This window comes from Citrus sinensis, chromosome 4, assembly GCF_022201045.2.
Source record: "Citrus sinensis cultivar Valencia sweet orange chromosome 4, DVS_A1.0, whole genome shotgun sequence".
Classification (NCBI taxonomy): domain Eukaryota; kingdom Viridiplantae; phylum Streptophyta; class Magnoliopsida; order Sapindales; family Rutaceae; genus Citrus; species Citrus sinensis.
In genome coordinates, this window is record NC_068559.1 from 20,006,433 (window position 1) to 20,018,612 (window position 12,180).

Genomic DNA, 12,180 nt, shown 5'->3' on the forward strand with positions numbered 1-12,180 from the left:
ATACCCCTTTTGTTTTTGTTTCAGTTATTAAGAAATGTTGCTTATGGACTTTGCCTAGCTGACATGCTTCACATAAAGTGTTTGCAGAAGATAACATATCTTTTGGAGAGATTTTAAACTGTTTACATGATTTGAGCAAATGCACCAATGTCATTGAGCTTGGATGACCAAACTTTCTATGTAACAAAGTTATCATATTAGGTTTGACATTACACTTATTTAAAACAGACTGATAACAAGCTCGAGTACCATTATCACAGTGTTTGAAAGCAGATAACATAGAAACTGGTTTATTTGGTTGGGATTTACAAAGATAAGATGTAGGTGATGAAGAAAGAAAATTAGATTTCAGCAGTAGCTTGTAAAGGCCCTTTTCAGCAATACCCTGCAGAAGAACCTGACCCTTCATGTCCTTCACAAAACAAACATTTCCACAGAATTCAACAGATACAGGATTATCATATGTGAGTTTGGAAATACTTAATAGATTTTTGGTAATTGAAGGAACAAGTAACACATCTTTAAGTGTTATTCTAGCATGTGTAGATAAAGATTTAGAAGCTCTTAATACCATAAATGCATGTCCAACATGAGTAATAGACAAACCTTGACCATTTCCAATGATAAGCTGATCAATACCTTTAAACTCTTCATTGATCTGCAACCATATTGTTGGTTAAATGGTGAGTTGCCCCACTATCCAGATACCATCCATCATCAACCGTCCCTTCAAAATTAGCCATGAAAGCTGTTCCAGCTGATCCAGAAGTGTATCCATCCATTCTAGAATAGTAACTATTGCCAGATATAGAATCATAACCTGGAAACATATTATTATTTTCATAGCCAAAATCTGGATTAGAAGTAGAGCCATCAAAGTTTGAGAAATATGCTGCTCTTGGTGTTTTTCTCTTGCTAAAACCTCTTGGAACAGGTACAAAGTCTTCAACAAATCTGTGCCAACAGACATCAGCAGTATGACCATTCTTAAAGCAAATCTGACATACCAGCTCCCCAGCATTATTAAAGCTTCCTTGTGATCCACTCATATTAGCACCATTTCTAGCTAGAAAGGATGAGTTCCTAGGTACTGGATTCCTAGGAGCTGAAAAATGATTGAAATCAGTTGAGTTATTTCCAGGAAAAAATCCTCTGCCATATCCATTTCTAACACCTCCATTAAACATTCTTGGAGAGTAATTCATGTTTCCTCTACCAAAGAAAGGAGTTCTACCACCAGAATAACCTCCTCGTTTAAAACTTCCTCTAGGCTGTGCAAAATAAGCTCTAGGATAATATGCATTCGTATATGCATAGTTTGCATTAAACATACTTCAGTCACCTTGCTCCTGCTCTAATCTAGTCTCATGAGTGAGTAACAGTGCATAAGCATCATCAAATTCCATTCGTGAACTAGTTATAAATATAGCGATATCACGAAATCCTGGTCCTAATCCATTAAGAATAGTTAACATAAGATCCTTCTCTGTAATTGAACTACCAGCACTGGCTAGCTTATCAGCTATTGCTTTCATTTTAATACAATAATCTTTAACACTAAGAGCTTCCTTTTTAAGAGTGTTTAGTTCATATCTGAGCTGAAGAACTCGAGCTTCAGATTGAACTCCAAATTTCTTTTCCAAAGTTTTCCATATATCAAATGAACTTTCACAATTGATAACAAAACTTAAGATACCTTCACTTAATGACGACAGTAGCTAGCCAAGAAGTGTCTGATCCTGTGATCTCCAGATCTGATATTCTAGATTTTCAATTTGTTGTGTAGATCCATCTGCTCCAGTTAACAGAAGACACTTATCAGGTACTGATTTGGCTCATGTGACGAAATCTTTCAAACGATTGCCTCTTATTGAGGCTAAAACTTGAGAGCGCCAGAGTAAGTAATTTGATCGATCTAGCTTGATAGGATTAGTAAAGGAGAAGTTGATTTGAGTAGATTGATTTGTGTTGTTTGTTGTTTGATTACGAAAGCTTGACTGTTGATTACTGGAACTAGCTCTGTATGGCTCTGATACCATGTTTGAAAGCGTAAAAGCTTGAATGAACATACTGTTTGGTTACTGAGAAAATGTATTTAAAGTGCTAAGAAAAATTTGTAAAAGACTTCTGAATCAAATGCTTTATTTTATTTTTCTCAACTTCCAAATGATTACAAGATGCTTGTATTTATAGTCAGCTGTTTACAGCTTAACAGAAAATAAAGAAGCTAACTGAATATGATCTTAACGTGTCTAACTAACTTCAGCTGAGCTGGCACTCCACTCTTCAATTGATTCAGCTGACTGTATTCATCTCACACGTGTGCTGCATCCTTCCATACATTATGAGCTTCCTTGACAGCCCCGAGGCTTTCCTGTTTTGAAATGCAGAAGCCATTACCTTGACAAACAAACCAGAAAATTAGCACAAATTAGGAGAGAATTATACCTTATAGATGCTAGAGGAAACAATCACCCTTACACAGTAAAATAAAATGTACACCCAAATAAGGTCCACATCTAATTGTCTAATTAAAAAAGAGTCGTTATCTTGTGAGAGTTCCTGGACCTTATTAAAGTACGTAACTACTATTACACTTTAATGAGGTGCTGAAACTCTCCTTAGAAGATTTCTAATTACTGAATGGTGAAAAAAATACTTCTGTGCATTTGTTTTTACCTTAAAGATTCTTGTTATTGGACTTCTACTGGGACGTTTGTATCTATAAATTTGGAAACCCAACAGTGAAAATGCATGGTGTCAAGCTCAACACTGCCACAGAAATCTTAAAAACTCCGGTTCCAACCTTTATTCTCTTCAATGCAGACCTTCACAGTTGCAGAAATGAATCCACCCGTACATTGAGGGGGGAAAAAAGAGAAAAAAAAAAACAACCAATTGAAGAAAGCAGAGACATTTCTCTGATTGCTGTGATCAAGCTGACCAGCACCATGAGCAGGCAAGGCTACCTTGACACCCCCAATGCCTATGGCCATCGCGTAAAGCCCTGTACACGGTATTGCAGCTTGAGTGTGAGAAGGCCGTCTTTCCATAGCAGCTTGACACCACCACGGTTGCTAGAATCTGCTTGTCTTCCCTTCCAGTCCCCATTATCTCCAACATTCTAAATGACCATCTCAATCTGATCATCCTCCTTAAAACAATGACAAAATTTATATTTAATTTTCTTGCGTCATTATTCATAATTCATACATAATCATTCAAGTCTTGGAAGAAGAATTGAACATAACTATGATATATACAAGTAGATATGTATTTAAACTTACCATGGGGAGAAATTAAATATTGGTTAACCCTCAAAAAGCACTGGAAGAAGCTTTGAGACATGATGAAGTCTAGGGATGCAGGTTTAGTTAGGGGTGGGCAAATTTGGTTTGGATCAGTTTGGGACATATTCTCAAACCGATCCAAACTAATCGGTTTGAAATATTTTCAAACCGATATCAACCTAAAATTTTTTCAAACCGAACCGATCCAAACCGACTGGATCGGTTTGGATCCGGTTTGAACTTATTAGCTAAAATTTCACTTCTTTTATATTATTTTACCTAAATTATTTGTTATTTTTTTGTGTCAGTAATCTAAATTGATACCTCTTTTATATTATTCACATCTACTTTGATATCTACATAACAATTCAAAAATACATCCATACAAGTTTACAGCATAATACATCCTAATAAACAAGTTCTTAACTTGTTCATTCAAAACAAACTCACAAAATTAAAATAAACTTGAACAACATTTGACAATTAAAATATTGTGCATCTTGTCCGTCAAAATTTATAGCCCAATTACTTTTCATTTGCCAAAATCTGCATAAAATGATAAATATAATTAGTTAGATTGCTTAACTTAAAATATAATGTAATTATATAATATTTCTGGATTGGATCGGTTTGAATCGGTTTGGAATCCTTCCAAACCGAAATCCAAACCGAGTGATGTCGGTTTGCAATCCAATAAATCGAAACCAGTTTTTTTACTAATGAAACCGATCCAAACCGATCCAAAAGGTCGGTTTGGATCGGTTCGGTTAAAATATGCCCACCCCTAGGTTTAGTTGCTTGGATAAAGGATTTAATTGGCATGCGTACAACTTACCTGCATGCATCAGTATATTTTAAGACACTGTTTTGGTTTGTTAAGCAAGTAACTAAATTAGTTAGATAATAAGTTTTAAGGAAAAAAGGACACCACAGCTTAGAAGTTCGAAAAAATAGTTAGAAGACCCCGAAATTTTTAATAAGAGACTTTAATACCCCTTTAATTAAATATTCGTTTGGGAATTTTAAAACACCAATTTGGGTATTTTTATCCGATTCGGTTTTGGTATTAATAAATTCAATTTTTTTACTTACAAAATATCGAACCGAAACTAAAAAAATTAAATTGAACTAAAAAATCAACTGAACCAATTAGGTTTAGCCAATCCCTAAATGTCACGTGCCATTTTTTATTTTAAAATAATTTTGTATGAAAGTTTGAGTTTGAGTCCTCATATAACAATATGAGGACTTAATTCCTCTCTCAATTTTAAGTGGAGGTTGGTCTTCTCTCTTACGAAATGTGAGTGAAATAGACATTTCAGAATTTTTATAAAATATATGAGGCTTGCATTTTTTTTTTAATATAATTGTATCTACACAATAAGAAATTTATCGAATTGGTCTTGATAAGTACAACAACGAAAGGTACAATTTAAAAACTTGAGGAAACTACTCTAAATGAAGGAGAATTCTATTCATATTTCGAATTGATTTATTGAAAAAAAAAATTGTGGGGGCAACAGTCTCCAATTTTCTCAATATGGTTACCTTAAAATAATTATCGGTTTGGTTGGTTATTAATGAGTTGGACCCCATCTAAACCAAGTTACTGGTTAGATTCAACCTAGCGTCCTAGCCCAAATAAATTATTAACCCTACCAAGCTGAGCTGACTTGATTTGAATTTGGGATGAGTTATGAGTCGTGGGCTTTTTATCCACCCCCAGTTTCTTATCTTGCAACTGTGGCTTTTGAACATAAATTTTCAAACCGAACTAAGTATAGCTCGGTTTGGCTTTGTTTCAAACCTTTCCAAACTACAATAAAATTTCGAAACCGAACCGATTTGAACATACTTGCATACATAACCATTCCGTTTTTGCTGGTTTGTGTCATCTGGGTCGAAAATCTAACCGAAGACTTAACCAAACTAATCCAATATATCATTTTATATAAGGGCACAAGTCTGTCAAAGAGAGAACTTTAAAATACTATCAATGTGAACAACAAGAAGATGAACTTCAGCACAAATATTGTTATAAAGATCAGCATAATTTAAGTAATGTTTTGTTTTTTTTTTCCATCTGAAATTTGAATGGGTGAATGTTGCAGAAATTTGAATAGGTATTAAGTAATATACATACACACACACACATATATATATACAGATCTCTGTGTGTGTACACTTAGGTAGCGTTTGTTTTTTCATTTGAAATCTGAATATGTTTGAATTTGGCTAAAGTGTGAACATGTCTGAATGATATGTTTGTTTTTTCTTTTTCAATATCGGAATATAAGTGACATCTTGCTTATTTTTATAAATCACAAACATATGAAATATGATTATTTGACATTTATGTCCTTATAAGAATTATTTATTCAAATTTTAAGAGTTAAATATCTATACATTACAATTAAAATCAAACATATGTAGAATTAGGTAGTAATTGATCTTTAAATAAAAATATTATTACATTACTCAAAATGCAAAATTAGAGTATGATGATCCAATTTAAGTCTTCTCAAAGCCTTTCATCATGCCTTCCTTTCGGCCTCCCTTTCCATATTTCTCATTTTGCTTTAATTTTCCACAATTCTACCTTGGATGGTAATATTGAATTCCCCACGTCAGTATTAATATTAATGGGAAACCATAAATTCTTCTACAAATCAGTCAATGTTCTAAAATCCATGGAGTTGCCGAAATTAAACAAATCACAATCACAATATTAACACTGGAGTTTTAACGGGCTGTTCCTGAAAAATTTTAGTGCTAATAAAAAAGAGAATAAATAGAAAGAGTAGTTGAACGTGAATTAGAGAGAGATAAAAAAGGGATTATGTTTTATAATATAGGAAATATGTATATTTAATAGGGATATTATTGGAATATAGTATTTATTTTCTATTCAGACTTTTTTTCATTTAGATAAAAGTAACGTAACTTTACTTTTTTTATTCAGACGTAAATATTTGAAAATCATATATAAGTTGCAAAAAACAAACAAGTAAATTTAAAAAAAAAATCTGAAATTAATAGATTTTCAGACTTTAGACGTTTAACAAACAAGCTCTTAGTGTAAGAATATAAAGTTTGGGGCCAAAATAATATGTATATATGGAAAATAAGATTTTTCTCATGTCTTACATATGTACGAAGGACTATAATCTAATCAGAATACATGCTTTTAAAGTAAGCAAGATTTTAGGGATTCCTAATTCAACACATTATCATATGTGATGAATTTACATGACATATCTGAAGCATGCAAGTTTAGGACACAATTCTAAATTACAAGTTTACAACCACACAGAATATGTTTTAAGGTTTGGATAAGGTAGTGTTCATGTTTTATTTTAAATTTAAATACATACTAAGTTTTATTTGGAATTGAGTTGTTGCAGAAACAACTGTAAAAAAAAAAATTAAAAAATATTGATAGTGATCTTAGTAAAATAAAAATCGATATATGCAATAAATATGATTTTTACATAATAATTTACTTAAAATTATTCTTAAATATGAATTCACGTGCATAAAATTTAACAGGGTGTATTTCAAGCCAAAAGCCTCGTTAAAAGTTGTGCACAAAACTAGACATGCTTAACTAACTTTATTTTATTTTTTATTACATAAAGCAAAATTTATGAACAATTTAAAACCCCAATTTTTCCCGAGAGCAAAGCAAATTTTATACGTTGATATACACTAATTACCAAGCGACAAGCCGCAAATAATCAATACCTCTTAGCCCAGTAAATGTAGTTCAAAAAATTTATGAAGTTAAGAATGCAAAGCAGGGCATAGAACAAATCCAAACGGGCATGATTCAGATCGTTTCCTCCAAGCCATTCACCACTAAATTTTCCACTCACCAAGTTGGTAATGGACACGAGAGCTGAGCTGAGGAAATATCCCATTGATGTTGAGCACCAAGACAATGCAGTGCTGATGCTTCTCATACTGTGAGGAGCCTCCGAGTAGAAAAACTCAAGCATCCCACCAAGAGTGAGCATATCCGATACCCCAAGCAAAAGATACTGCCACACTAGCCAAAACACAGACAACGTGACATGATTTTCTGCGGCAGCCCGCCTCGTGGACTCAACCACGGCAGCCATAGCCATGGACCCTGATGCCAGTGCTAGCCCCAGTCCTATCCGCTTAAGAGGCCGGAAAATATTATACTTTGCTGAAATTTTCCTTTCGAAGATGTGCACAGAACGTTCGTATAATGGTATGGAAGCCAACATTATGGTTAGGGGGAACACGGTTAACGATTGGGTTGGAATTTTGAAATTGTTTATTGTTCTGTTCATGATGATCCCTTGTTGCACTGAGAATGTCTGTAGTTGTGCTAAGCAGCAGTTCATCATGATTGTGCTTGCAAATATCGGAAGCAGTCCAAGAAATGTCTTTGTTTCTTCAACTTGGGCTGCAGTTATGGTATCATCAAATAGTGCTTTATCTAGTACCCTGCAGCATAATTTTATTTTACTATCTGTTACTTAATACATAGCCCACGATGAAATTTACCAATTCTATAGTTGATCACACGTTTAGAAAACTTACCTGAACATGTCATTGGACCTTGTGGCTCCGGGACTTGCAATCTGTTCCGTCATCTCTGACCTTGAGGCTTTCCTGTTTCGAATTGCAGAGGCAATCACCTAACAACCAAATAGGAAAAATCCAATCAAGAAATGGCGAAAAGTTCTTATTGGCTTCATTTTTACAAGCTTCTGTTTTACCTTAAAGATTCTTGTTATTGGGCTTCCGCTAGGACGTTTGTATCTATAAATTGGAAAACCAATTGTGAAAATGCATAGAGCCAGTCCCAAAGCTACAGCAGAAATTTTAAAACTGCAGTTCCAACCTCTGTTCTCTTCAATCCAAACCATAACAGTAGCAGCAACGAGGCCACCTGCACATAAAGAAAAGAAGAACCAATTGAAGAAAGCAGAGATTAGTCTCCGGTTGCTGTGATCAAGCTGATCAGCGCCATGCGCAGGCAAGGCTGCCTTGACGCCACCAACGCCTGTGGCCATCGCGTAAAGCCCCGTGTACAAAATTGCAGCTTGAGTGTGAGAAGGCCTTCTATTCATCGCAGGTTGTAGCCGACTGTATTGAGCTTGAATTGTCAGCAGTATCAGCCCCTAAAAATGTTTGAGACTTCATCATTCAATATCAATTTTGGCTTCATTAAAGTTTATTGTTAAAATGAAAATTGAGGTAAAGTTTATACCAGTAGCTCTATGGTACAGAACAAGATGAATGTTGTAAACCTTGTGAGGAAAGAGTCGCTGATGAAGCCTCCAAATATCGTAAGCAAAAAAGATGTTCCCATGAAATTGTTCACCATGATTGCAGATTCAGCAGCTGGATAGTGCATGGATTTGAGGAAGTATGCAACAAAGTTGATTGCATTCGATAAGAAAACCATGTTCTCCAATGCCTCTACAACTGTCGACAAAATATTTGTTGTGAAATACTAGATCATCATTTAATCATAGTTCTTGATTGGACATGGTCAAATCAGCACCTGAATCTATATTCTTACCCCCCTCCCCCCCTCAAAAAAATGAAGTTCGGTACTGTAAATGGCCTCGTTAGAGCATATATTGTATTGGTCTTCCAAAAAAAGATAAAGTTGCCTTATATATATGCATATGCATACATGCGTTAGCAAGAGAAAAATGGAGAAGAAGCAATTTACAACGGCTTTGAGAGGTATTTTATTTGAAAAAATATAGAGATTAGAGAGAAGAGTGATTGAAGTTCTCTACTTTTTCTATTTCATTTTATAAATGGATCCTACTATCCTAGTATAGTATGTGAAGTGTTTAAGTTTTTTTCTTTTCAGCCGCGGATCCCACATTGACAACATATCCTATCCACTCAATTCATCCAACGGCTAGTATCTCACATCAGCACAATTAACAATTTCTAGATGTCCGCATATTAGAGAGACTAAATTATATATATATATATATATATATATATATATATATATATATATATATATATATATATATATAGAGTAGTTTTTTGGTCTAAAATTTTATAATCTGAGAAATCGTTAAAACTGTAGAGATTTAATAATATTATGAAATTAAATTTTAAAATCGTACAGTTTTAAAAATTTCTCATAATTTTCTGCACTTTATAATTCTGGATTAAAAAATTTATATAAAATAAAGAAAAGGATGCCTTAATTCAAGTAATTAAACAATTTCTGAGCTGTACTATTATTTTTATACCGCATGCTAAGCTGGCAGCTCGGGCACCCCCGTGCTTGTTAGAATCCGCCTTTCTTCTTCTCCAGTCCTCATAATCTCCACTTTGATCAATGCTTGCATGAATCTCCGCATCCTATTTTGTGTAGAAATAATTAAGAACCACAACAAATAACAACATAGATCAAAGAAAGGAGCCAAAAATCAAATGACCATTCTCAATTAAAAAGAGTGAAAAAGATTTGGCAGATGAATAAGAGCAGCCAATGTTTATAATAATTTAAACTTACCATGAGCTAGCAGCAGAAGTGGAGGTTACTCTAAGAAACACTGAAACAAGCCTGAGAAATGAAAGAGACAAGGCATCCATCCAAGTTATGATTGTTCACTTGTATATAAAGGAAAAAGTAGGCTTGTGATAAGAATAAAGTTATTGACTAAATACATAAAGCTTACGTTTGCAGCCAAAAAATAATTTTGCATGTGGAGATAAGGTTTTCGCATTGCCTGCCCATATTTGAAGACAGTTGTGTGAAAGAGTGGAAACTATATAGAGTTATTCCATTTAACAGTAAAGCCAGATTTATATGTCATATTTTGAAACGTACAAATTTAAAGACAAAACTCCAAAATAGAACCTTACAGTACTGGGGCAGAATATGTATGAGGTTTGGCACAGTTTGATATTTTTGGGGGGAATGTCGCCGTAGCAATTCATATGGTTAAAGATTGTCTTCTAAATTAGTCACGCAACAAATATTGTAACTTCAAAAAAATTATAATCATATAATTGATTTGGATCCACTTGATTATGGATGTCGACTAGTAACAATAGGGACGTTAACGATGAAAAATGTATATATCAAGTGTGCACGTAAACGCCACTTGTAACGACCAAAAATATTATCACCATACGTTATTTTAATGTTACAAAAATGTAACATGTAGAGCATTGAAGACTCCAATGACATGAAGGTTCCGATAGAAGATATGATTTTACGGGGCACCAGCGTATTGGGTGACTGTTGCCACAGACAACCACATCAGTGATCACCGTGATAAGATTAATTATTACCTCATAACTCATTTAAGAAAAATGACCATGAAAACACCACAAAGATAAAAACGACATCCTTGTAGCATGAATAATACTAATCGTTTTGTGAGCTATAATGATGCTGTAGCATAAATAGTAACCTTATTTATGTCTTGACAGTATTTTCTCTTTGGGAGACTTGTCAGCCTTTCTTCATAACTCTGAGAGAGAGCTGGAGAAGAAAATAGGAAGGAAGCGCCAAAGAGAGTGGAGGAACTCTTGTAATCTATGTTCCTTATAAGGTTCTTGACTGTTAATGAATGCATAACGTTGTGAGTTTATCCCCATGAATATAGCGGCAAAATAACAAACACCAAACTAGCTGCCGTTAACGCCAAAACTATTAGCTAAAAAGATTTGTTCGGTTAAATCTTCTATTAAAGTTCTTTATATCTACTTAGGCCTTTTTTAGTATTAAGCTGCTGTAGGTTAAAAGCCAATCGTTGTAGAAGAAAAACTTTAGTTATATATAATATAAAAGTTGATAATTTGTGATATATATGACTTTTAGCCAATAATTTTGATAAAAATAATAAAATTATTAAAGACTTTTTTTAATCGTATAAGTATGTAATGAATTCACCTAATTAACTTCCAAATTAGTGTACTAAGTGTTTATCAAATACTAGTATTATAACTTTTAAGTTACAATTACCTTACTATAGTATCAAACAATCTTATTTGTCTCGCTATTAAGTTGAACTAAAGTCTTTTTTTTTTTTTTTATCATTTTAAGGGTCAAGTTCATAGCAAATCTACGCGTTGAAAATTCTCACAAATCTAGGAGCATCTAATTAGGGACAATTTGAGACTACTGTAACTTTTAAAAATAATTGTTGTTAATTGTACTGTACAAATAATTAGCTGTGAAGAGAATTAGTTAAGTGTTTGATAAATTCTACTTTCAGAAGTACTGTGAGTTTTGAAAGTAATTATGAACGTATGGTAAATTTTACTATTAAACTGCTGAGAGAAAATGAATTAATAAAATGTACATAATTTATGATGAAATTTACTTATACATATAAAAATATGTACATATAATATTTTTAATAGTGTAGTATAATAATTTTTATGAAAAATAAAATTTATAGTGTATTGATTTTATTTTACTTTTTATCTTAAAACAATTGATAATTAAATTCATAATATAGTGAGACAAATTTAATAATAACTCGACCAACAAATTGATATTAATAAGTTTATATTGATGAATCATAATAAAAATTTATTAAAATATTGATTTTGTTTCTAATTTGAATAAGGATAATTTTGGGTTTAGGTAATAATTTTAAGGATATTTATGGAATTGTAGTAAAGAATAAAATTAATTTTCAAAATCAGAATCTAAAAGTTATTCCTTCTCTACTTTTTAAAATCGGCTATGGGAGAGATTAATATTTTATGGAAAATTATCCACCGTCCACCAGTTTTTTCACCGTTTTTCAAAAATACACAATACTTTTTTTTTTGCTGGAATCCACCTGAAATTACATTTCTTTTCACTTTTCCACTTCCGGTTGGAGACCATTATAACTTTGCTAACATCATAAGGGTA

At 33.0% G+C, this 12,180-nt stretch overlaps 1 protein-coding gene across 1 annotated transcript; it reads right to left on the reverse strand.

Moving 5' to 3' along the window:
- Window positions 1–6,978: 6,978 nt before the first annotated feature.
- Window positions 6,979–10,060, reverse strand: LOC102618639 (protein NRT1/ PTR FAMILY 4.2-like). The gene is made up of 7 exons (XM_015532181.3): window positions 9,983–10,060; window positions 9,817–9,867; window positions 9,551–9,662; window positions 8,536–8,753; window positions 8,042–8,446; window positions 7,863–7,960; window positions 6,979–7,766 (listed from the first exon to the last, which is right to left on the reverse strand). Exons 2-7 carry the CDS (start codon window positions 9,817–9,819, stop codon window positions 7,028–7,030), a joined length of 1,575 nt encoding a protein of 524 aa, XP_015387667.1. The 5' UTR covers window positions 9,820–9,867; window positions 9,983–10,060; the 3' UTR covers window positions 6,979–7,027.
- Window positions 10,061–12,180: the final 2,120 nt, after the last annotated feature.